The sequence below is a fragment of the Mchenga conophoros genome, linkage group LG2 (genome assembly GCF_057382185.1).
Source record: "Mchenga conophoros isolate Kocher_MC1m ecotype Shallow Benthic linkage group LG2, M_conophoros_male_GT1.1, whole genome shotgun sequence".
NCBI lineage: Eukaryota > Metazoa > Chordata > Actinopteri > Cichliformes > Cichlidae > Mchenga > Mchenga conophoros.
This window is the reverse complement of record NC_140527.1, coordinates 9,400,910-9,414,946: the sequence shown is the minus strand read 5'-3', so window position 1 is coordinate 9,414,946 and position 14,037 is coordinate 9,400,910. Positions and strand designations below refer to the sequence as shown.

General features: G+C 41.8%; 1 protein-coding gene across 2 annotated transcripts in view; it reads right to left on the bottom strand.

Annotated features, from left to right (window-relative positions):
- The window catches only part of cpxm1b (carboxypeptidase X (M14 family), member 1b), a 14,984-nt gene extending 959 nt beyond the window's left edge, over positions 1 to 14,025 (bottom strand). The window contains exons 1-14 of one of the 2 annotated variants that reach the window (XM_085285640.1): positions 13,691 to 14,025; positions 12,075 to 12,230; positions 9,530 to 9,639; positions 9,293 to 9,432; positions 8,919 to 9,003; positions 7,930 to 8,089; positions 7,748 to 7,839; positions 7,011 to 7,134; positions 3,735 to 3,931; positions 3,453 to 3,632; positions 2,333 to 2,530; positions 2,150 to 2,246; positions 439 to 578; positions 256 to 358 (exon numbers count right to left, since the gene is read on the bottom strand). In XM_085285640.1, the coding sequence (XP_085141766.1) occupies positions 256 to 358; positions 439 to 578; positions 2,150 to 2,246; positions 2,333 to 2,530; positions 3,453 to 3,632; positions 3,735 to 3,931; positions 7,011 to 7,134; positions 7,748 to 7,839; positions 7,930 to 8,089; positions 8,919 to 9,003; positions 9,293 to 9,432; positions 9,530 to 9,639; positions 12,075 to 12,230; positions 13,691 to 13,991 (2,083 nt within the window). In that variant the 5' untranslated portion in view covers positions 13,992 to 14,025. The remainder of the gene's footprint in view (positions 1 to 255; positions 359 to 438; positions 579 to 2,149; positions 2,247 to 2,332; positions 2,531 to 3,452; positions 3,633 to 3,734; positions 3,932 to 7,010; positions 7,135 to 7,747; positions 7,840 to 7,929; positions 8,090 to 8,918; positions 9,004 to 9,292; positions 9,433 to 9,529; positions 9,640 to 12,074; positions 12,231 to 13,690) is intronic. The other variant, XM_085285639.1, reaches the window with a different exon arrangement.
- Positions 14,026 to 14,037: the final 12 nt, after the last annotated feature.

The following is a 14,037-nucleotide window of genomic DNA, read 5'->3' as shown; positions in this document are numbered from 1 at the left end:
GCATGAGGAAAAGTATCAGTGCAGTGGACTATCACAGTATACACAAACATCCAGAAAACCTTATTTTTTTTCCTTTATTATAAAACATGCAAAAAGGGCCAACATTTTATCACGTTATCAGATTTCCACTTAACATCATGATAAAGAAATAATTAAAAATGTCCAGAATCTATTGACAGGCTATTGATGTTTAGTTGCTTCTGTTATTCTTACCACCAAAACTGATTCAATATCTGATGTGAAATAAAAATGTACCTGATCTAATGTGATGATTAATGTCATCGACTTTGATAACGGCGTCTGCTATTCCAGCCCCCGTATCCTTGTCGCGAACCACACCCTTAATACCACGATGCACCTAAAATAAACACAGCCTTTAAAAAAATTAAATAAAATGATAATCAAGCCGTTCATAAACTAAACCTATAAGTAATATACCTGCTCCATGTAAGTCAGCAGAGACTCCCTGTTGTTTTCCCACTCGATGGGAAGTTCGCTGGCGTGAGGAAATTTATCACAGGACAACTCCACAGTCACCTCGAAGCAGTTGGTGTGCAGATAGCTGAAGTCATTCATACCTGAAAGTAAAAAAGAAAAATATGACGAACTTTATTTATTCAATCCAAGTTATGTTTTGTGCTGAGGTTTTTCTGGTGTTGAGTTTATGTTTTTAAAGACATAGTCATGTTCAGCTAAATCAAACACATCTTTGGTCACCTGCTAGGAGAAACCCTAGTTTATCTGTTCTGACCCGAGAGGTTTCAGTCATATTTCAGCTCTGCTTTCAGAACAAAATGAAGCTAGTGAGGCTGATCTGCGCCTGTGAATCTTACTAGTAGGGATGGGTACCGGTATCCAGTGCCATGATGGCAACTAGCAAACACCGTCGTAGTTACATGCTGCTGTCTTCTTGTTTGATGGCAGATACTCCCTTCACCCTGGCCAAAAAGGCTAAAATGACCAAAGAAAAAGTGGAAAACAGTTAAACATGAGAGGTTTTTGGACAAAGTTTGTGTTTTTTCCATTGTTTAAGCACTGCTTCCAGCCAAGAGTGATACCATATATGCCCCATAGCTGCAGAAAAGGCTAACATTGTTATCTTTTTACAAAAAAACAGCTGAACGTGAGAGGTTTTTGGACCAATTTTGTGTTCTCCATTCTTTAAACACCGGTTTGAGCACCGTTTAAGCACCGGCACCCTTTCAAAAGTACCGGTTTGGCACCGGTATCGGATAAAACCTAAACGATACCCATCCCTACTTACTAGGGACCTTGGAAAAAACTGTGACCTATTCAAATGTTTGTCAAACTACGTCTTTACTAATACATAGGTGTCAAAACCTGTCATTAAGGGTACAGAGGTTGTATAATATCGTCTTTATCCATTTAGTCTCCCCTATTTCACCCAAAGCATCTTATTTACTTTTAAATAGGTGTGCATATGTATACCATCAGTTTCAGAGCAACCAGGTTTGTTAGCAAGCTGAAAAACACTTTTAATATTTTGACAGCAGCACTTTGTAATACAGCCCATGACAAAGGCCTTAATTCCTCTGTAAATAAATGAAAATTAAGTGCAGTTATATTTACCTACATATACTGAAAGTCGGGGTCTCGAACTCCAGACCTCGAGGGCCAGTGTCCTGCAGGTTTTAGATACCACCCTGGGTCAACACACACTAAATCAAATGAATCAAATCACCTGAATCAAATGATTAGTTCATTTGATTCATTACCTCAACAAGACATGTTGCAGAGGTTGTTTAGCCATTTAAATCAGCTGTGTTGGATCAAGGACACATCTAAAACCTGCAGGACACCAGCCCTCGAAGCCTGGAGTTCGAGAGCTCTGACTTAAAGGTAGGCGCACCAGATTAACAGGGTAACAAATCAGTTTTTCACAGGTAACAAAGAAATGATTATACTATTATTAAATTTAAGCAGACTGAAAGTAACCTAGTAATGCATAAGTAATTTTAGGTAGTGAAAAAGTTAGAGTTAAGGTCACATCTGTCTGCAGATTCTGATGGTATTAATTTTGTCTTGTAAGCTGATAAAGGAGATAAACAGAATAAAAATTAAATATTAATTTAAGAAACAGAACAGAGATTTAAGCTTTAAATCTGACTTTAAAAACACTCGTTCTTACTTCCAGGCACATTGTGCCAGTCGGCTCCATTGATGATGTTGTTGTATCTCAGGAAGTCCTTGTTGTGGCACGGCCGGCGGTCATGGTTGGACATCACCTGTTTTATATTACGTGTAAAAGTACACTGTTCACTCACTTTCTTTAAGGCGTTTTGTAGTTTAAGAGCGTGGAAGGAGCAGTCACCTGATTGGTGCTGGCGTACACTACCGCCAACCAGCGGAAGAAGCTCTCATCAGCGGTGGGCGTGTGCTCACGAGGCGCCCAGTCCCGTGTCATGTCGTATGGGTAGGTGACCACCAGCTCTCCACCGTGGAGGTTGGCACCCAGAACAAATGGGATGTTCTGCATCCAGCTGATGACAGCTCGGGTCTCTGACGCCACCTGATGTTAAAGGTGGCGAGTTTGTTAAAACTTGCAATCAGGGTAAACTCGACTCTGTTTTAGGTGACATTTTAATGCCAGTAAATAGTGGACGGTATCCCCAGAAAACATGATGCTGTGGATATCTGTCCACCTTTTTAGCTGTTTTACAAGCTCTAGCTGTTGTTTGTTCCACAAGAAACAAAGAAGCATCAATTATAACCCTCCTGCAGCTCCTTTCTTCCTCTACCCACTAGATGCATTTGAATTAAGACATCCTTCAATGTGTTGTATTGAGATTAACTTTGGGATCGCAGGCAGGAGGAAAGAGGAGACAAGGAGGCACAAATTAGCCATAAGAAACATTTAGGTATGACTCATCACAATCTAAGAGTGAAACCTACAAAATTACAGGAAGAAAAACTGGAAGCTTATTAAAAGGACTTTGTCCTATTGTTAGAAAAACTAAGTTTAAAATATCTGTTTTTATTTTAAAAAATTCCTTTTTCTTTCTATTTTCCAGTTTAATTTTTTAAATTACTTTTTTTTAAATGTTTTTATTTGTTTAATGGTTTTTTAATTAATTAATTCATACTGAAAATCGTTATTTATCACCCAGACAGTCAGAGAATTTTAAAGTTAAAAATAAAATGTTAAATTTAGACATGTTTGGTTTGAACTATCCCTGCTTCTGAAAGCCTCCACATGACCCTGGTCCACGTGTACAGGTTGTTTTTACTGATGCCTTTTCTCAGGACTGAATCGATGTAAAAATACTATGACCCGTCACCGTCGTGTTTAAACCGTTAGGATTAAAACGCCATTAAAGTATCAAAGTTTTAAATCATTCTACAATAAAATATGAAATTGAGAGGCAGGAAAACAGGTGATGGAGATGTTTTTCGTGTGTGTGAAATGTGTGTTTGTCACTCGTGTGTCTCACAAAAGCTTCTTCGGTGGTGTACTGTTCAGGGATGGGGAAATAGTGGTTGATGAGTTTGGACCGGTCTGTCTCCAGCTCGATGGCGGTCCACATCACTGAGTTGAGGTCAGCAAAGTTGTGGTTCATATCGATGCCTTCATAGCTGTAACGTCCCAGCGACCAGCCTGCCAGCTCTGAGCCCTGAACGTCAAAGAAAACAGGATTAACTCCTTTCAGTTCTGGTAATTTATTACTCTCATGTCTAGTGCTGACATTCAGAGCTGACAGGGGAGTTTCCTGCACCTTTTTAAAAGCCATCTCATATCCATCGGGGTTCATGGAGGGCAGAAGGTGGATGCGGGTCTCTTTGACCAGGTGCACTATGCGCTGGTCTCCCCGTTTATACTCCTGGCAGATGTACTGCATGAGATTTAGCAGGAGCTCTCGTCCCAGCACCTCGTTTCCATGCATCCCTGCAACATATCGGAACTCTGGTTCTCCTGCAGGGGGCGCCAAACACAGAGATGGGAAGGCTGGCTCATACCAGACTTTTACTTGTCATTTGGTTAATGCCTTTAAAGATTTAAACACAAATCACATCAAAATCCTTTATGTGCAGTGGATATCATATGCAACAGCTTTTAATACATGTGCAGTTTGATGTTTTACATGCAGAGTTGCACAGATCAGTGGGCCACATACTGCACATTCAATGGCAGGTATCTCTGAAATGTCACATGTTATTCTGAGAAATGCTCATGAGGAGGACTCTGAGCTCACTTCACTGCTAACAACAAATACGGCACATAACACTCAGAAAGTTTTCAAACAGCGAGCTGTGCTGTAAGCAAATATATTTTAAATATGAAAATGGCTCCGAGGCTATTTAAAACACTTTAAAGCACAGATTTAAAGCTCACCCATCCATCCAACCTATAGAGAGAGATATATATATAGTATAATAGCAGCTGGATAGCGTATTGGTAAGACTACACGCCTCTGGAGTGGGACTTTCAAGTTAGACTCTCACCTGGGGCATCTGTATTCAGCAAGGGTACTAGGCTAGACCCCTCATGCTGCTCTCACAGCTAGAGATTGATGAGGTGCAGCACACATGCTATGGCAAGGGGGAGCCAGGATGACAGGTCGGGGGGGAGATATCATCACCCCTCCCAGTGTGGTGTTCTGGGATTATACCAGGGGACCAAGTATAAGATGAGTATGGGGGCAGATTTGCATTCAATTTCTTGTTCACACTATGTTTAAAGGTCATATTCTATAAGATAAGATAAGATAAGATAAGATAAGATAACCTTTATTAGTCCCACACGTGGGAAATTTGTTTTGTCACAGCAGGAAGTGGACAGTGCAAAAGTTATGAGGCAAAAATTAGAATACAATAAGAATAAATACAGTACACAACTGTACAGAATAGAATAAAATAAAATACTATATACAGTAGAATAAAATAAAAATAAATATACAATAAGATAAAAATAGAATACAAATACAAATACTATATACAACTGAGTAAAAATACAACGATGCCAGAAAAGATTATTGCACTTAGTGTTATTGCACATGTGTGGATGTGTGTGTTTGTTCAGTTAAAGTCTTTGTTGTGGAGTCTGACAGCAGTGGGGAGGAAAGACCTGCGAAATCTCTCCGTCCCACACCGTGGGTGCCGCAGTCTCCCACTGAAGGAGCTGCTCAGTGCTGTCACAGTCTGCTGCATGGGGTGGGAGACGTTGTCCATCAGGGATGACAGCTTAGCCGCCGTTCTCCTGTCACTCACCACCTCCACTGGGTCCAGAGGGCATCCTAGAACAGAGCTGGCCCTTCGGATCACCCTGTTCAGTCTCTTCCTGTCCCCAGCAGAGATGCTGCCGCCCCAGCAGACCACACCATAAAAGATAGCAGAAGCCACAACAGAGTCATAGAATTTCTTCAGGAGTGGGCCCTCCACTCCAAACGACCTGAGTCTCCGCAGCAGGTACAGCCTGCTCTGCCCTTTCCTGTAGAGGGCGTCTGAGTTATGAGTCCAGTCCAGTCTATTGTTCAGATGAACACCAAGGTACCTGTAGCTGTCCACAGCCTCAATGTCCATACCTTGTATGTTCAGTGGTTGCAGTGGAGAATGCTTAAATGCTATAAATATGACCTCAGCTTCAACAAAGCCATCATGGTAAATGGCAAACGGCCTGCATTTGTATAGCGCTTTTCTAGTCCCTAAGGACCCCAAAGCGCTTCACACTACATTCAGTCATTCACCCATTCACACACTGGCGATGGCAAGCTACATTGTAGCCACAGCTGCCCTGGGGCGCACTGACAGAGGCTAGGCTGCTGGACACTGGCGCCACCGGGCCCTCTGACCACCACCAGTAGGCAAACACGGGGTTAGTATCTTGCCCAAGGATATTTGGCATGCCGCCAGGAGGCAGCCTGGGATCGAACCACCAACCTTCAGATTAGTGGCTGACCTGCTCTGCCACCTGAGCTACAGCCACCCTTATCAACAGCAGCGTAAAATAAATCAGAGAAAAGAACAATGAAGAAGATGTGGTTAACCAAACAAGAGCACAGATTTAAACCCAAACAGACCCCAACCTCCCCCTGACTGACTTCAACATAACAACCTGAAGTGATTTTTTGGCGGGAAATACCCTACCTACCACTCTGCTGCCACGCGGGCTGAGTCGATGAGGCCAAAGAAAACATTTGTACACCTTAAAGCAAACGAGGGAGAACTCTGGACTGTTTATGTCTCACACAGTAGTGCACTGTATCTGAAGAAGGGCTGAAAGACACGGTCAGAACCAGTATACTGACCTGCTGACCTCTTAGTTTACTGTCTCATTAGGGGAGAAGCGGCATGGCAGCACAGCACCATGTGGAAGATTCAAGGTTTAGTTGAAGCTTTAGATTGGAGCTTTCTTATGAAACAGTGTCTGCCCAGATTAAACGGTAAATAAAACTGTAAATATTATAGACATCAATGAAAAGGCAAATTATGTTGAGGAATACTTTGACCTAGATGGAGCATGTACAAAGAGAAAAAAGAACAGGCTCCATGATTAACGCCTGTGGAACTCCAGATGTCATAACAGCTGATCTGCAGGAGTATTTTCTAGTGATAGCTGAGAAAATCCTGAGTTTAAGATAAGATTTAAACCAGTAAAGAGCCAAAGCCCTGACTCTTCACAGTGTTCCAAGCTCTCAATAAGTAAATAATGATTGCAGCTTTGTGCCATGTTTCTAATTAGAAATAAGAAGTTCAGCTTCTGAGAAGTAAATTAAAAAACACCTGTGAGGAGGTGGTGGACGTCATGAACACGCACAGAGCACCACTGCCATCCTCAGGGAATTTAGGGTCTTCTGCTTTTTTGCGTTGCACAAGGATACTCTGACATCCAGACTAGAGGAGTCAGGGATTAAAACCGGAAACCTTCTAACTAGTAAGACTAGATTAAGCTTTGATTTGTGTTAAAAAAAACCAAATGATTTCACTGATGAGCTTTTCTTCCTAGAGTTAAGCTTCCCTCTCCTGCCGCTTTCACATTTCTCTGTAAGTCTCACCCAGCTCGTGTTTTCCTGGATTGTCGGAGATCTCCATGACATAGAGCTTCAGCCCCATATAGCTCTTCCCGATGCTGTAGATGCGCGTGATGTCAGGGCACTCCTCTTGTACTGACTTCATCAGCTGTTAAAACAAAAAACAAAAAACAAAAAAACGTGTTTCACTGACACAGTATTTCAAAGGGCAACTGTTTTGTAGCCTCATTGGAAGTGTGTTAAGCTTAGATGATGCCCAGATAAAATTCAAGTGCATCATTTCAACCCATCTCAGCGGGAAACAAATGATATGTATAAAAATGTGGGGTAAATTATTTTACAAACGGATTATTAGAAATTAATTATCTGAAGGTTCCTCATTTAGTCTGAGTGTCTTTGAACCATCTGAAGTATTTATCCAACACTTCTTTTAGGAAATTGAAGTTAAAAAACTGCCAAAGAACGCATAAAATACACATACAAAGTAAGTTAGATGGCACAGAGAAACTTCTTGTCACTGAAGTGGAGTATAAACATTTCATACGTCTACATCCCATAAATCAGCCATGTCAGACCTCTGGCTATGTTTGGGGAAGGTGGACCTGTGTTTGCTTTGGTTGTTTGTTTTCTGACCGTCAGATTCAGACAGCTCGTAGTGGCAGCACAGTTCATTCAACAGAATGAAACCTCTGTATATTTGCTTTTGGTCAGACCAAGCAGACCACACACACATTAAAATGTTCAGGATATAAAACAAACACCTTTCTCATCTCCTTATAGTTGTGGTGTCTGAAGTCCAGCTTGTCTTTGGACTCTGTGGGCTCTGTCTGCCATGGATAGATACTGTTTGGATCTGTAAAATGGGAAACGTGTGTCACTTTAATTAAATACTTATATCTATATGAATGTAAAAAAACTATTTCCAGCTAGTGGCCTCTTATACCTGAGAGTGCACAGCCCAACACCTCAGCTCTCAGGCAGATGTGCCCCTTCGTCCCATTCTGGTACCAGGACTGTGGGTTGATCCGAATATAGCGTGCCACTGTGGAAGTGTTGAAGAGGGCGAGGACGGGTGTCTCTGCATCTTGGTTTCCTTCAAATATCTGCGACACAAGGACACATTTAGGTTAACGACCTATAATACAAATACGATTTTTTTAGTAATAAAAATATAAAATTGTACTGTAAAAACTATTTTCATAACTGAATATGAGCACATTGCTCTATCACTGCAAACCGTGAATTTTAACGTCAGTTTGTGCACGCTTGTCATATTTTAATTTCCTCTGATTTTCACCACCTGAATTCAAAAGCCCCGTGGGGGAAAAAAGAAAGAAAGAAAAAGGTTGGACAAAGCACATCTGGCACATCGTGCCAGCTGTGGCTGAGTCACACATGCCAGACAGAGCAGGGGAAAGAACAAACCCCAACAAATCTGCACAGTTAAACCAGTTTTTGAGTTTTCAATAACCGAACGTCACAAACTTTGCCCTCACACTGTAAAAATGAAATAGCATATAATCTTTAAATGTGCTGCGTCAACACTATGGACCAAACTTTCCTTTACAGGACTTTGTTGGAATGATGGTAACAGCTTGCGGGTAAATTAAACTCTAATGGCTTTTCCTTTTTTTGTCCATGAAGTGGGTTCAAGCTTCTGTGGTGGGAGTAAGAATAACGCAAAGTTATTCCACAAATACAAGAAAAACACCCCCCCCCCCAAAAAAAAATCCCTAAAAGTCAAGTGATAGATCAGTTTGCTTATATTATTTTGGCCTGTATTCTTTCATAAACATGCAAAAGGCTAACCCGTTACCTTTAACAGATAAACCCGAGACAAAGAACGGCCTCGTGACTCCTTTTATAACCAGCTTAGAAAGTGAAACGTATACACAGAGTAGAGGGAAGATCAGAGCTCGGGTGTTCACTCACAGCCTCTTCAGTCCCGTTCATACATGGCTTCCAGACCAGTGTGTCATTGCTGAACTGCACCTTGTAGGTATGCACAATGTCCCAGCTGTTTGTGAACAGAAAACACACATCTGGGTTGTAAATATGGCACATGTGATATGACACACACTTTTTAACTTAATCAAGACATTACCAGGTTTCTGAAAAAGAGCACAAACTGAAGACGGAGCAAAGCCTGCTTTTATGTGTCTTAAATTAAGTAACATTGAGTAACATCTCACAGTAGGCAGACTTTGGGAACATTATCTTGGACTTCAAAATGAAACAATACTTCCATTCTGTCCTGAAACCAGTTTCCCAGCAGGCTTACTGATTTCTAACCCACCAGCACTGACCTCCAGATGGAGTTGCGCCCCTGCAGGATGACACCAGTAAAGCGAGTCAGCCGTCGAGCGTCAACCTCCAGCCACTGCTTCTTATCTCTGTACTGAGCACACCAGGCCCCATCATAGATATCTCCATCCTCTATTCCAGACTGCCACACACAAGTGGAATGCACAGTGTTTATGATGCTTCTGCAAGTATAGCCTGAAGTGCAGCGGTGGATCTTTTTTTAAATTCTGCGCAGTCACCTGGATGTTGAGTCGACCCCTGTGGGGACCCAGGCCTCGGCGCTTGTAGGACGAAGCCCTCAGCTGTGTGTCTTTGACCTTCAGTGACTCGAGACCCAGTGGAGGACATTCTGAGACAACCAGCAGGGCTTTATCAGTCATTTCACTTAATTATGAATGAAATTACAGGAGAAGGGGTGAATTCGAAGAAGTGTGAGTTCGAAAGGTAGAAGTCAGATTTTTTTAGAACGTTATTAAAAGACAGAATATCTGTGAACTGTCATTTTCTGATAATTTAGTGCCATCAGACAGAACACACTGTTGGAAAAAAGGGTTTTCTTATTTACACTGAAGCACGTTAGATTATTTTAAAATGCAGATGTTCAAATCAAACTTCCAGGAACTTGTGGCTCAGTGCGCTTTGACGCCCTGCATCAATATGTGATTGTATAAAATATTCAGCCGCATGGATGCATTGCATTTAAACAAACATAACCGTGCCTTGTACATATTTTACTGAACACATGCACACACGTTTCTCGTGAATAAAAAGCTGAGAGTTGACCCCTCAAAAGCATTTTTCACGTTTTTTTTAGCAGATTAGATAAAAAGGCAGATGCTTCCATACAAAAATCGCTTGTATGATGAATTTGGAAATGCTCATCATTATTGTTGACCTTTTTAGTGGGCAAATCTGAACCCCTCTGTACGAACGCTGAGCGGAAACATAACTATTATTCTTTTATGTTTTTAAGATTTTCACTTGTTCAAGTGTCTTCAACCCTGATGGGTTTACAAATTAAGTCAAAGGCAGCAGGTAGAAAACAGAGAAAGCTGAAGCACTGAGGTTTCTGTAAACCTGTTCACGGGCTCTGCAGCCGTGAGTCCTCGGACAGACTCTCATTGTCTGCTGGGTTCAGCTCGGTTCAAAATGCCTCCTCCTCTTAGGAAGCTTTATTAGCTGCTAAAAAGCGTTGGGCCAGAATATAGAAGTAGCATAAATGAATGCTAAATGTTGATGGCATTTCCTGTAAAGACCCTTTCCCCCTTTTGCCTTGCACTCCTGTAGGATCTCCTTCGAGTTGCTTGTGAGTCAAAATGTGTCTTTGTTGCTGCTGACCACGGGAATCCTGCCAAACCACAAATTTATTCTCAAACTTCTGAAGCGGAGCCAAAGACAGCTGGCAAACTCACAACGATGCCCGGATTACACTCAGCTTTGACTACATTAAAGGAATCCACAACTGAGCTGATTAACTGTGTAAATAAATCCCACCAGGAGTTTTTCTAGAGGTAGAAGAGCATTATTGTGCGTCTTTCATTGTTCTCCAGCACTAAAGATTTCATCTTTCATTTAAAATGAATGAAGCCATAGAAGATGTTTTCCTGACCCTGAATCTGACCTCTGTGCTGGTTTCCCATTTTTCCCAGACTCGCTCTTTGCTGCTTCCTGTTGTTCTAAAGTTCAAGTCAAGTCACACTCATATTAACTTATGCATCATGCTGCTGATGAATGAAGGCATGAAAACACCTCCGCTAACAACCAGGAAGAGGCAATATTATAAGTTTGACACGTACTTATTCTCAACATGCAACATTTTCTGTCATATCACTCACTGCTAATCTCACCCCAGCACTGTCTGACAGGCCTGCATGGATTTTAACGAACATCGGCTCTGATTTGACATGACATGACAGCTTGCCTACTAAGCATTTATTTCTAGCCAGCCTCCACTGAGCTAACCTTTGATCATTCCCTCTGTACACACAGATTATGCAGACAGATGCACTATACACACACACGCTTACTCAGCTGGCACGATTTCCAGTCTAGTACACAAATATGAGATATGTACTGTATATACAAGGGAATATGCACACGGCAGAAACCAGACTGTGCATAATCACACTAGTAACTACAAAACACTTCTATTCTGTGATGTGTGTTAACTACAGGGACTAAGTTCGGCTCAATCATACATGAGGGACAAAAATCAAGAGACGCTAAGAGTAAAAGGAAGCTAGAGGAAGATAATAAAACTCTTCAAATTGAAGTGAAGGAGGAGGAAACTCATTGTATATGGTACAATACATCATCGCTTATCGTGTTCCCAATGTAAATAAAGAAGACTGGCAGAAGCAGAAAGGTGAAATCTGTGAGCAGTTCAGCAAAAGTCTGAGTCTGCACTTTCTTCTTTTTAAGGGCTTCAATGAATCAATTTTGCGTTTGTATCATGAATACCTGTGTTTTTAAAAGTAGCTGCAGGTGGATGGAAGCTGCTGCCAGGCTTTAGTTTGAGCTTGCACTGAATGAGTGTAACACACAGCAGTTATACATCAGGCTTTACATATACAGTATGCCTCCATTCAGCACTGCCTTGAGTTTGATTGTCACAATATTAAACCCATAAATGGCTCTTATCTGAGCTAGTTTAGGAAATAGTTTGGTTTGTGGCTGCCTGGTGTGAGTGTGACCTGACAGCTTGACCTCTTTCAAGCAGGAAAAAGCAACCAAACCTGTCTGATGGGCATACTGTATACTTTGGGGCTAACCCCCGATACATACGTGGGGCTGTTTCTGTGGCCACTGATGGGCTCACTCTTTTTTTGACCTGGGGTTTTGCTCTTTCAGCAGCATTTGGCTTCTTGCCGATGACTTTGGGTTTCTTCAGGACCGTTTTGGGCTTCTTTGCTACCTTAATGCCTCTGGTGGACCTCTTTGCTATAAAAAAGCAAACCATTTGATACACAACAGGGCATGCATTCCTCATACCACATCAATATGCAATATTTTAGACAGGACACTTTACAATGGAACTTTGCTTTCAAGGAAAATAATAATAATAATGGATTGGATTTATATAGCGATTTTCTAGGCACCCAAAGCGCTTTACAATGCCACTATTCATTCACTCTCACATTCACACACTGGTGGAGGCAGCTACAGTTGTAGCCACAGCTGCCCTGGGGCAGACTGACAGAAGAGAGGCTGCCATATCGCGCCATCGGTCCCTCTGGCCAACACACCAGTAGGCAAGTAGGGTAAAGTGTCTTGCCCAAGGACACAACGACCAGGACAGAGAGCCCAGGGATCGAACCGGCGACCTTCCGGTTACAAATGCGATTTCCAACCCCCTGAGCCACGGGGCAATCGTGGCTCAGGGGGTTGGAATAGCTATATTTCAATCTCTTGCAGAGAACTAGATGAGACTCTCATATATTTCTATTAATAATGAATTGGTCTGCTTATTTTAACACAGAAACGGGAAAAAGCCCTGCACAAACAATCAAATTTAAAAATTCAAAAATATTTAACTATGGAGACAAGGCCAGCTGTTTCTTGGTGCTGTCCATCATTTTTTCATGCTATAATAATAATGTACGGTTTAATTTTTGAGGGTGAGATGACTCTTGCCAAGAAAGCAAACAAGATGTTACTCCCTGTGCCCCAAGTCTGTGAGACAGTTAACATGCACTGTCCTTCTTGAATTAAATAACGAGCTCAATAAACAAACTAACAACCCCTGCAGTAGATGTTCTGGATATGCATCTGCTCGCTGTGCAGTGGAATATTCCTGCATTACCAACATTACATGTGACTGGTTTTAAGAAGAGTTGCCTTCTGTTTTCTGCTCTCAGGCATTGCACAGCACATCTGGTTTTCATCAGCGGAAACACACGGCTAAAATGTTTCACTGCACCCTCTGCAGAATGTGGAACATCCTCCCCCAGCCCTCGGACAATGACTCTCCGACCGCAGATATGAAAACACTAACACAGTCCTTTTACACTCCGAGTATCTACAAAACTGTGGCTTCAAGTTGTTGAAAGTCTGTCGCTTCATCAGTGATTAATGCGACCATGATTAGAGTTGGTAGACAGTTTGTTGCATCTAACTTTCAAAGCAGAATTTACATTGAATTAAAGTTTTGGCTGCTTTGTTCTCTTTCAGTGTCACCATGATGCATTTACACTGAAACTGCTTTACCACATAGGCTTTTTGCTTAAGGGAAAAGTAATGACCAGTAAAACCAAAGGACAATCAGTGGAGTTCATTTGCTCTCATGTAAGCTTTTCCATGAAGGAGAACCCTTTGAATTTAACAATTTGTCATCAATTTGAGATTAAACAGCATTAAAGAAAATGAAAAACAGAAATAAATATCAGTTTGTGTCCACTCACCCAACTCTGGAGGACCTTCTTCTTCTCTTTCAGTTGTTTTACCAGCAGCTTCACTCAGACTTTCTGGAGCTGTGGTGGGTTTGCTTATTGACTTACGATACCTAGTTGTGAATCCTGCGGTGGGAACCTCAGTGGTATTGGGTTTCCCTGCAGAAAAAAGGCTCTCAGTTGAAGTTAGAGCTGTGTTTAAAGCCACAGTGGCTCTCCTTGAGGTTGTGCCATCTGCAGGTCTGCTTATAACAACAACAAATGAGCCACAGTTCAGATAAAAAAGCACAGTGATGAGCAGAAATCCTGCCATAGCAACTCTCCCCTGCAGAAAACCTAACACGAACTTCTCATTCAAC